At 43.0% G+C, this 12,184-nt stretch overlaps 1 protein-coding gene across 1 annotated transcript; it reads right to left on the bottom strand.

Annotated features, from left to right (window-relative positions):
- Positions 1-3,992: 3,992 nt before the first annotated feature.
- LOC311104826 (protein eva-1 homolog C) lies at positions 3,993-12,184 on the bottom strand (the record flags this gene model as incomplete). The annotated part of the gene is made up of 8 exons (XM_084146753.1): positions 3,993-4,387; positions 4,686-4,769; positions 4,904-4,981; positions 5,224-5,367; positions 5,765-5,917; positions 6,176-6,299; positions 6,433-6,635; positions 12,073-12,184. The coding sequence occupies 8 exons, from the start codon at positions 12,182-12,184 to the stop codon at positions 3,993-3,995; spliced, it is 1,293 nt and encodes a 430-aa protein (XP_084002879.1).

Consider the following 12,184-nt stretch of genomic DNA (forward strand, 5'->3'; position numbering starts at 1 on the left):
CGGGGGTGGCTGCTGTGGGGGTGCTTTGCTGCAGGAGGGACTGGTGCACTTCACAAAATAGATGGCATCATGAAGAAGGAAAATTATGTGGATATATTGAAGCAACATCTCAAGACATCAGTCAGGAAGTTAAAGCTTGGTCGCAAATGGGTCTTCCAAATGGACAATGACCCCAAGCATACTTCCAAAGTTGTGGCAAAATGGCTTAAGGACAAAAGGCGTGTGCGAGCAAGGAGGCCTACAAACCTGACTCAGTTACACAAGCTCTGTCAGGAGGAATGGGCCAAAATTCACCCAACTTATTGTGGGAAGCTTGTGGAAGGCTACCCGAAACATTTGACCCAAGTTAAACAATTTAAAGGCAATGCTACCAAATACTAATTGAGTATATGTACACTTCTGACCCACTGGGAATGTGATTAAATAAATAAAATCTGAAAAATAATGATCTTTACTATTATTTTAACATTTCACATTCTTAAAATAAAGTGGTGATCCTAACTGACCTAAGGACAGGGAATTTTTACTAGGATTAAATGTCAGGAATTGTGAAAAACTGAGTTTAAATGTATTTGGTTAAGGTGTATGTAAACTCCGACTTCAACTGTCTGTCCTACGGGAGCCACCGTACCTGCCTGCGCTAAACAGTTATAATAGCTTACGAACGTGAGGAGAGTAGTAGCTCGTACACCCGAGCAGTTAATAAAGAATTTAGCTAGTCTCGTTCGTCTACATAACAGTATTCGCTCTTGAAACTCGAGGAAGCCGTAGATGATCGAAATCAACAATTGTTTTCAAATATGTAGCCTATTTGACTGATAAACCTTAGCTTACAACACAATACATTTTAAACTACATATTTAGTCTACTTAGAATAGGGACGATCATAACAATTCCTCTAATTCCTTTTCTACAAACAACCCATGCATTGCTCTGCGTAGACGCAAGAAAAATATACTTTCTTTCAAATTTGACGCGCTATGACGCCGTAGACGTTCACGCCAGTGCATTCTAACAGCTTGTTCATGCAACAAACAAAAAAACGTTTATTGATTTGGGCTTAACTCTAAACCACCCTGCGTAATATGCGATAGGCTATTAGGCTATGTGTCGTTAAACGCCACAATCATTATTTGAATTTAGGTTTTTTTATGGGTTTGTGGTCATATATAGGCCTATGCGTATGTGTGTTTTGAATTAATCATCACCTTAGAAAGCGCTGTCCATTTCTTTGTGTTTGGCTTAGAAAACACATCCACAAAGACCATGTTTTCCACTCTGTTTCAACCTGTTGTTGAACTTCTTTCTTCAAATTGATCAATCACAGTGAGGTGAGTTTTAAAGGCATGGTACTGTTTTGTTGACAAGTGTTTGTTGTGATTTTCGATTTCATTTGCATTGATGTCAAAGTGGTAAGAGGGACAATACAGTACCGAGTACCAGGCCATTAGCGACCTGACAGTATTACAGAGTTGGGTACTACTAACGCATGTCCAGAGTGCGTAAAATGAGATTCCCATGACTCAACGGTTACGTGAAATTTGACTGCGCTCATCACTCATGACTGCCGGCAATACGTCACCGCAACAGCCCTAGATATTAATGAATATTACATTTCAGACACTGAGTACTCTATTGTTAGTACTTACATAAACTCTCCAGAGCGCTCAATCAGTGACAATAGCCTGGGCTCCTTCTGACCAGACAGCCTTAGCTCCTGTCCTCTTACAGTTTGAACATCACTATTAAGGAACCAGCAGCAATCATGAGAGGGCAGGGACACAGGCTAGGGCAGGCTATAACTTCAACATAAAACTATAAATAGGCCTAGCGACCACAATATTGGCTATGACTTCGTGAACAAATATCTAACCCACTAATTTTTCAAGACTGTTGTGAAATTCTTCAAATGCAGCTAATTGTTATGAACAATGGAAAATGTGTGTAATGCTTATGTGGTATTATTGAATAAACAAAATGTTGTTTAGCTAAAGTTAGTACATTTGCACAACCCTCAGAGTAAGGCAACATGATCATAGATTGTATGGGCCAAGCAACTGGTTATCTGGTTACATTGATAGCTACATTGTTTTGTAAACTGAAGCAAAAAGCAAGCGTTAGTAACGTTAGGCTGTTGCCATTACACCATGGCATGCACTGCTGAACATAGCATTCCAATCTAACTGGCTTAGTAACTAGGCAAGCTGGGTTATCAAATCAATAAACATCTGAAATATTCAGAATAACACAACCAAATATTTGACCTGCAAGACAGTATTAGCTAAACACACTGTACTGTTTGTTTACATTAAAATGCAAGCAAATCTAAACTGTTGGACAATATTTAGGAAGCTAACGTTAGCTAGCTACCATTATGCTAGCAAGCTAGCTAGCTTTTAAAAGCAAAACAAAAAATGGCAGACTTTTAAAAGGATATTGCCAAACACTTCTCGTCACGTCCGAAGTCCAAAGAGGAATCCATTCTCAGCTATATATATATTGAAACAGATATGTGTGGTAGTTATAGGCAGCTAGCTATATTTACTCGGTCCATCCAGACATTTTAGACAAGGAAAGTTGTTAAATCCCCACCCCTGACCCGCGGCCTTCCGGTTGACAGCTGTCGGCGGGGGGGTAGTGCTTGCAGTAGTCTAGCTAGCTAACTAATTCCACCATCAACCACTTGACAGCCAGTGCGGTGTAGTTAGTAAGCTAGCTAGTTAACTAACTAGCTGGTTCAATAATTTGTTGCAAGAGGTAGGCTGCATGCTAGTCTATTGCTAGTCTGGTCCTGGATTAAAATGTGTTATCCACGCGCACACAAAGTATGTGTGCTAGCTGTGCTAATCAAAATGCCGGCGGCATAATTAGCTACCGTTTGCTAGCTAGCTTTGATAATAATGTAATTATATTGCTAGTAACTCCTCCACCATGGCACCTTGTCTGCAGTGATGTCTTCTCTCCTCTTCAAAGGTATTCTAGCTAGCCATCCAGCGGCTACATAAACTCAAACTCGGCACTTGCGACCAATGATGTACAACGTTTGGTTACAGATTCGCTCATGTGAGCTTCGCAGCATTTGCGCATGGATACTTTCTTTAGAGAGGTAGGGACCGGGTCATATGGGAAAAGAAGACAGGCTACATCAGAACAGTCAATGGAATATCATTATGATAATTATAAAGCGTGTGTGTGTGAATTGACCATACCATAAGGAATGAGCCCACAAAAACCCTCTAGCCCCTATACACTTTATTAGGCCAATGCAGTACCTAATTAGGGACGACATTGACAAAGCCCTTCGATCCATGTATTCAAAAATGTTTCCAGCTACTAATCTCTTACCTGGACTAAGATTATCAATAATGTGAGTGAGAAAAACAGTGAGAACAATGGGGTCTGTTTTCCATACCATAGCATGAGCTGGACCTACCTGCTTGAGGATGGCGTCATCTACTGGAACGTTTACTGTAGGCAACACGAAGATCATCAATTTAATGGTACAAAAAAGGCCTAAATCAAAGAAACATTTGATTTGTCCCAGTGCAATTGAAATTGGCCTACAATTTCCCAAAACTTCTAGGCAAAAAGTTATTAAGTTTATTGAAACCCACCAACCCAAAAACATTTTGAACTTCTTATTGTGTGTGCGCTTCACTCAAGTTATCTGAATTATAATGAGGTTAGGTCACCATATCATATACAACGTACATTAAGGAAAGATAGATCACATGAAATGACAAGAAAATAATGTCTACTAAATATTCATTTTCAGTCCATGATTAATGTGTTGCTGCTGTCTATTCCCACGAGCTTCTCTGTGGATTCTCAGACATTGCAGGCCTTTTATCTTATATATAGAATACAATACAATAAAATACCTATAGATATTCAGACACTGCTGGCCTTTATTTGATGTCTATTCTATTCAATTTGATTATATTATATTCTACTCTACTCCTGTGGATTCTCTGGCACTGCAGGCTTTTATTTTATGGATATTCTATTCTATTCCCTATTATCTTATGGATGGCGTATGGGCTGGAGTCCCTGTGGGGCCAGATGTCTCCGAACTTGGGCATCTCCTTTTCCTCCCCCTCCCTCTCCACCATCTCCACCGTCATGGTCGCTGGACTAAAGATATCCGCCGCACGGTAGGACTGGGTGAGGCGGCGGAAGGAGGAAGCATCAGAGGTGTCGTCGTCATACTGGTCCTCCATGACTTCCCGGCGGGGTCTGCGGCTGGCCTTGAGCTCGTCCCCCAGCTCTGTTGCCAAGTCCTTGACGTCTCTCACCACGGTGGAGCGCAGGCCGAACAGACAGAGCAGGAAGACTAGACCGGCGCAGATCCCTGAGACAAAGTAGAGGGCCACTCTCTCTGGAAGACCTGTGGGTGGAGGGATGATACACTAGTCTGGGGTGAAACTAGCATGATATTGATCAATGAGGAATAGATAGAAGACAAAGCCTATATTGACAGCTATACAATCAAGAGAGTTACAATTGGTTGGCCTGGTCCCATATCTGTTTTGCTGTCTTGCCAACTCCTACAGCTATACAGAACAAACAGATCTGGGACCAGCGCCTGCTGATCATTAAGTAAGACAAGGCATATTAAATAAAGTACAAAGAGGCCCTGCTAATGAGTAACCAGCCTACATGCACACAGCAAACAATAGACCTACCCAGTATTTTGTCAAAAATTTCCAGAGAGTTGGTATAAAGCACGTTTTGAGGCCTGATGACGCCGGGGCCAGTGTACCAGCCTCCTGCAGATGAGAGGGGACTTACTGTGCCTTCTGCCTAACGGCTGCAAATCATATTGTCCACCGACCTAATTACACGGCTAGTATCTGTGCTGAAGCTACATTTACTTGGATACATGTATTTGTAGGTGTCTTACCATGTGTGTAGTCTGAGATCAAGAAAGGGTCGGATGTTGTTCCGCTCCGTCCCACATCCTCCAAGAGATATCGAGGAACTGGTGAGGCAAAAGAGGGTTCATTTTGATCAATTTCTCCTGAATCATTTTCTCAGTAATCTGGTGAGACCATGAAAACAGAGGGCAAGATTTTATGAAAAACTCTTTCTTCAGAACTCCAAATCGTATGATGTTTACAGCTCAACGATGGCTAATGGGTAATTGATTCGACTGTGGGTTATAGACACCATGATGTTTGTGTGTCTCACATGGTAGTGGCTCTTTGACTTCTAGTCACTTACCACATGTGAAGGACACTCTCAGGTGCTTCCTGGTGCCAGGAAAACATGGGTCCCCAAAATTCTGAGTGTCAGCCAGCACTGAGCAGTTGGCTCGGCCATGACACCTGCGTGACACCTTCCTCAGAGCAGATGGTGACAGACACTCTGAAGGATAGATGTATACTCTGATCAGACATGGGTCAAATAAGTCAAATATTTCCAAAACTTGAGCTGTGCTTGATATAGTCTGGTACAAATGAGCAAATGGTCTAGTCCCAAAAGTACAAACTCCAAGCTTAATCATGCACAAGTATTTGAAATAGGTATTTGATCCTGGTCTGACTCTGATATACAGTAGGCTATAGAGGTTGAAAACATGCATAGGTCAAGGGTATGTCCATGTACTTCATGCCTACTCATCTGTTACTCACGTGTAGTAAGTAACATAGTAACACACACTATTGATTATATATTGATAAATGCACATTCTTTTCATCCTAGTATTTGACCACTAGATGACACTTTAGTTCCCTGTTTCAGACCAATGACTATGGTTTCAGACCCATGTCAGGCTGTGGCGCAGTTTCCTGAGGACAGTTGGGACTCCCATGCAGCAGGTGGCCAAATGTAGCCGAGTAGATAGCCAGGACAGTGTTATTCTTACACACCAGCCTCAGTCTCTCATTTTCACACACCAACCTAGTACGGTGGTGCTCTGAAAGATAAAAACAGCGGTATCGATCACTGACAAACGTACTGTATAATACTGTACATTTCAATAGAATTAGATAATATTATTCTATTCAGTTAAATAGAAACAGACAAATATAATTCTGTGTCCGATGATACATTTCCTGATGCATCTGATGTATCCAGTTGTGGAGTACTGTTCGAGTCTCCTAAACTCACAATCACAGTTTATGACAGGTTTTTTTTTGCCCTCACACAATCAAACCCTGTGGACTAGTCTCACCTGGACGGCACTTGTAGGACACTATGAGGTACTTGCTGGTGAGGGGACAGGGGTCCTGACCAAACACTTGGCTAATGACAGGGATATGACAGGAACGCCGGTCCTGACACTCTGACACCACCTTCTGCAGGGACAATACAACAATGTCTGAGTGAGAGAAAAATATGCACATTTAAGAGCAAGTCCTTAGGTCTCAGGGTTCTGTTTTGCTTTCAGTAATAGAGGACAACTCTGTGTGGCAAATTACTGTACTGTACCTGGATAGCGACAGAGGAAGTGCATCCAGTGTTGTCCTCGGTCATGTTTGTGTTCGCAGGGGGACATAAGTTCTTAATGGGGACACGGCGTCCGTAGAACGCTGACAGGACGGACACAGAGGTTCTGGAGGGACACTTGATAGACAGGGTGTCTCCATCACAGGCATGAGCAGTGTGGTTTCTTAGTATTGTGTGGAGGTACACTGAAAAGGAACAGATGGTATGCATGGAGATGAGACTTAGACCTCAAAGATCAACCTGACAATTGTCAATGCTTTTGATCGAATTCACCACCTCTCAAAATGTAGCATAAATTGCACATAGAAATTGTTCAAATAAATAGGCCCTATAAAGCAAGGATGGGGATTATTATGCAGAAATATTGTACTATAATTGATTTTACATTTAAGAGGCAGGCAATCTCAGCCAAATGCCAACAGTACAATATAACACTGGTCAAACAAACACCCTGTCATACAGTGCATTCAGAAAGTATTCATACCCCTTGACTTATTCCACATTTTGTTGTGTTACAGCCTGAATTGAAAATGGGTTTAAAAAAAATCATTATTATTATTACCCATCTATACACAATGCCCCATAATGTCAAAGTCAAAACATGTTTTTAGACATTTTGGCAGATTTATTGAAAATTAAATACAAAAATATCTAATTTACATAAGTATTCACACCTCTGAGTCAATACTGTACATGTTAGAATCACCTTTGGCAGCGATTACAGCTGTGAGCCTTTCTGGGTAAGTCTCTAAGAGATTTGCACACCTGGATTGTACAATATTTGAATGTTATTCTATAGAAAATTCTTCAAGCTCTGTCAAATTGGTTGTTGATCATAGACAACCTTTTTCAAGTCTTAAGACAAAACTGTAACTCGGACACTCAGGAACATTCACTTTCTTCTTGGTAAGCAACTCTAGTGTAGATTTGGTCTTGTGTTTTAGGTTATTGTCCTGCTGTAAGGTGAATTCATCTCCCAGTGTTTTCCTCTAGGATTTTACCTGTGCTAAGTTCCATTCCGTTTCTTCTTCTTTTTTTTACTACCCAGTCCTTAACGATTACAAGCATACCCATAACATGATGCAGCCACCACTATGCTTGTAAATATGGAGAGTGGTACTCGGTAATGTGTTGCTTTGGATTTGCCCCAAACATAACACTTTGTATTCAGCACAAAAAGTGAATTGCTTTGCCACATTTCTTGCTGTATTACTTTACTGCATTGTTGCAAACAGGATGCATGTTTTGGAGTATTTTTTATTCTGCACAGGCTTCCTTCTTTTCACTCTGTCATTTAGGTTAGTGTTGTAATGACAAAGTTGTTTTCTCCTATAACAGCCATTAAACTCTATAACTGTTTTAAAGTCACCATTGGCCTCATGGTGAAATCCCTGAGCGGTTTCCTTCCTCTCTGGCATCTGAGTTAGGAAGTACACCTGTATCTTTGTAGTGACTGGGTTTATTCATACACCATCCAAAGTGTAATTAGTAACTTCATCATGCGCAAATGGATATTCAATGTCAATTTTTTTATTTTACCCATTTACCAATAGGTGCCCTTCTTTGCGAGGTATTGGAAAACCTCCCTGGTCTTTGTGGTTGAATCTGTGTTTGAAATTCACTGCTCGGCTGAGAGACCTTACAGATAATTGTATACTCCTGAACTTATTTAGGCTTGCCATAACAAAGGGGTTGAATACTTATTGACTCAAGACATTTGAGCTTTTCATTTTTAATTCATTTGTAAACATTCTAAAAACAGAATTACACTTTGACATTATGGGGTATTATATGTAGGCCAGTGACAAAAAAACTCAATTTAATCAATTTTAAATTCAGGCTGTAACACAGCAAAATGTGGAAAAGGTTGAGGGGTGTGAATACACTACATGACCAAAAGTATGTGGACACATGCTTGTCGAACATCTCATTCCAAAATCATCGACATTAATATGGAGTTGGTCCCCCCTTTGCTGCTATAACAGCCTTCACTCTTCTGGGAAGGCTTTCCACTAGATGTTGGAACATTGCTGCGGGGGCTTCCATTTAGCCACAAGAGCATTAGTGAGGTCGGGCACTGATATTGGGCGATTAGGCCTGGCTCAAAGTCTGCGTTCCAATTCATCCCAAAGATGTTCGATGGGGTTGGGTCAGGGCTCTGTGCAGGCCAGTCAACTTCTTCCACACCAATCTTGACAAACCATTTCTGTATGGACCTCGCTTGTGCACGGGGGCATTGCCATGCTAAAACAGGAAAGGGCCTTCCCCAAACTGTTGCCACAAAGTTGGAGCACAGATTCGTCTAGAATGTCATTGTATGCTGTAGCGTTAAGATTTCCCTTAACTGGAACTAAGGGGCCTAGCCCGAACCATGAAAAACAGTCCCAGGCCCCAGATTCGTCCTCCACCAAACTTTACAGTTGGCACTATGCATTGGGGCAGGTAGCGTTCTACTGGCATCCGTCAAACCCAGATTCGTCCATCGAACTGCCAGATTGTGAATCGTGATTCATCACTCCAGAGAACGCATTTCCACTGCTCCAGAGTCCAACGCTTGGCATTGCGATCTTAAGCTTGTGTGCGGCTGCTCGGCCATGGAAACCCATTTCATGAAGCTCCCAACAAACCGTTTTTGTGCTGATGTTGCTTCCAGAGGCCGTTTGGAACTCAGTAGTGAGTGTTGCAACCGAGGACAGATGATTTTTACTCACTACGCGCTTCATTAGCTTGTGTGGCCTACTACTTCGTGGCTGAGCCGTTGTTGCTCCTAGACGTTTCCACTTCACAATAACAGTACATACAGTTGACAGGGGCAGCTCTAGCAGTGCAGAAATTTGACCAACTGACTTGTTGGAAAGGTGGCATCCTACGACGGTGCCACGTTGAAAGTCACTGAGCTCTTCAGTAAGGCCATTCTACTGCCAATGTTTGTCTATGGCTGTGTGCTCGATTTTATACACCTGTCAGCAACGGGTGTGGCTGAAATAGCCGAATCCACTAATTTGAAGGGGTGTCCAAATACTTTTGCATATATAGTGTACTTTCTGAAGGCTCTGTATCTAATCTCCTGGGAGTGGTTTTAATCAGCTTTTTATTAGTTGACAAGCTTCTTTATTTTGTTTTTATTAATTAATTATTTTACCCCTTTTTCTCCCCAATTTCGTGGTATCCAATTGGTAGTTACAGTCTTGTCCCATCGTTGTAACTCCCGTACGGACCCGGGAGAGGCGAAGGTCGAGAGCCGTGCGTCCTCCGAAACACAACCCAGCCAAGCCGCACTGCTTCTTGACACAATGCTCGCTTAACCCGGAAGCCAGCCGCACCAATGTGTCGGAGGAAACACTGTGCCCGGCCCGCCACAGGAGTCGCTAGTGCGCGATGGGACAAGAATACCCCTGCCAAACCCTCCCCTAACCTGGACGACGCTGGGCCAATTGTGCACCGCCCCATGGGTCTCCCGGTCGCGGCTAGCTGCGACAGAGCCTGGACTCGAACCAAGATCTCTAGTGGCACAGCTAGGACTGCGATGCAGTGCCTTAGACCACTGCGCCACTCGGGAGGCCCTGAAAATGCTTCTTAATCAAGGACTAAGCTGAATCTGTGAAGCATGACCAACAGTTTGACACATTGCACATTCTGTGTCCTGTGTCATTGTACTCATAGTCACCCAGCCCTGGTTACAAGAGGGTGTGTCCCAAACACTGGGAGTAGCTCTCCTGAGCAGTGTTGTGCTATGATACACAAACACATAGGATAACAGAGTTCATAACAGAGTTGGATCCATAGAAATAGAATCCCTAGAAAGGACAAAATGTTGACTTAAAAGGGTATTATCCGTTCTAGTCATTCTTATTCTATGGTTGAATTTGCCCTCATCCTATTGTCACAATAATATCCTGGGCCATAGAAATATGATGAATACAAGGAATATCCCTGGCCCCTGTCTGTGTCTTCCTGGCTGTCTCTTTTTTTTGTTCCCCAATGGCATACAGCTCCGCAGAGCCACAGTAGGGCAGTACCAGGCTCTCCCTCACAATGAGCTATTCTTAGAGCAGCTCATAGCTCACACCCATACACAGATGTTGATCCCTGTAATGGTCAGATATAGAGATGGAGTGACAATTGTAAGGCCCAGACAAAGGCAACACTGGTCAGTGGTGGTCACCCCCGCATGGACTGGCTGTCTATCTTGTCCAAATAAATCATCATGTAACATCTCTGTTTGTTGTCATTCTGATGTGTCTGGCATTCATCAATGAAGATGCAACCAGGACAACACAAATACACATTTTATTACGTACACCCATCTAGTACCAGGTCGGACCCCCCTTTGCCTCCAGAACAGCCTGAATTCTTCGGGGCATGGAAACATTGCTCAATTGGTATCAAGGGACCCAACATGTGCCAGGAAAAACGTCCCCACACCATTACACCACTGCCACCAGCCTGTACTATTGACACCAGGCAGGATGGGGCCATTGACTCATTCTGCTTACGCCAAATCCTTACTGCCATCAGCATGATACAACAGGAACCGGGATTCATCGTACAAGACGATGTTTTTCCACTCCTCAATTGTTCTGTGTTGTTGATTGCGTGCCCACTGGAGATGCTTCTTCTTGTTTTTAGCTGATAGGAGTGGAACCCAGTGTGGTGGTGTGCAGCAATAGCCTGTCCGTGGTAAAGACCGACGAGTTGTGCGTTCCGAGATGCCGTTATTTGCCTGTTTGTGGCCCGCCTGTTAGCTTGCACGATTCTTGCCATTCTCCTTAAAACTCTCATCAACGAGCTGTTTTCGCCCACAGGACTGCCGTTGACTGGATGTTTTTTGTTTGTCGCACCATTCTCGGTAAGCCCTAGACACTGTTGTGCGTGAAAAGCCCAGGAAGCCAGACATTTCTGAGATGCTGGAACCGGCACCCCTGGCACCGACGATCATGCAACGCTGAAAGTCGCTTACGTGACTCATTTTGCCCATTCTAACGTTCAAATAAACAGTAACTGAATGCCTCGATGCCTGTCTGCCTGCTTTATATAGAAAGCCATGGCCACGTGACTCACTGTGTGTATGAGCGAACCATTTTCGTGAACGGGGTGGTGTACTTAATAAACTGACCACTGAGTGTATATCACTGCTATCATCTCAAACGGGTGTCTATGTAATTCTTATTTAACTACAAAAAAAGACTATTACTTGATATGTGTGTTGAAACAGATCATCGCGCATGTCCATTATCAGTGATATGTTGAGAAGTAAACAAGATTTATAATATTTTCAGAATTATAATGGTTATTATAATGACATTATTGTCAATGAGGAGGACAGGGTGCTTTAACCCTGACTCTTGTCTCTCACGGTGAACCGCTGCCATTGTTTGTTGGCACAGGATGTCCAGGAGAAAAATCAGGGAATGTACAGTCCCAAACGATACCCTATTCCCTATATAGTGCACAACTTTGGCCAGAGCCCTATGAGCGGACAGGGTGCCATTTGGAAAGCGGCCAGTGTCTTGCGAAGGCTTCCTCTCTACACAGCATGTAGTGCTGAGTGAGCCATACCAGTATCTATTTTCTCCACTTTTTCTCTTTAACAGCAATAACAAAGGCCAAAAACACACTTACCAGAGAAATCTGGAGTGGACCATGCGCTGTGTGTGTTCAGAGCCAGGATGAGGAAGAGGGAAAGAGACCAGCAGGACCTCCAGAAGCTCCATGGGACTGTCATGATGCCCAT

The sequence above is a fragment of the Coregonus lavaretus genome (assembly GCF_964263955.1).
Source record: "Coregonus lavaretus genome assembly, chromosome: 29".
Classification (NCBI taxonomy): domain Eukaryota; kingdom Metazoa; phylum Chordata; class Actinopteri; order Salmoniformes; family Salmonidae; genus Coregonus; species Coregonus lavaretus.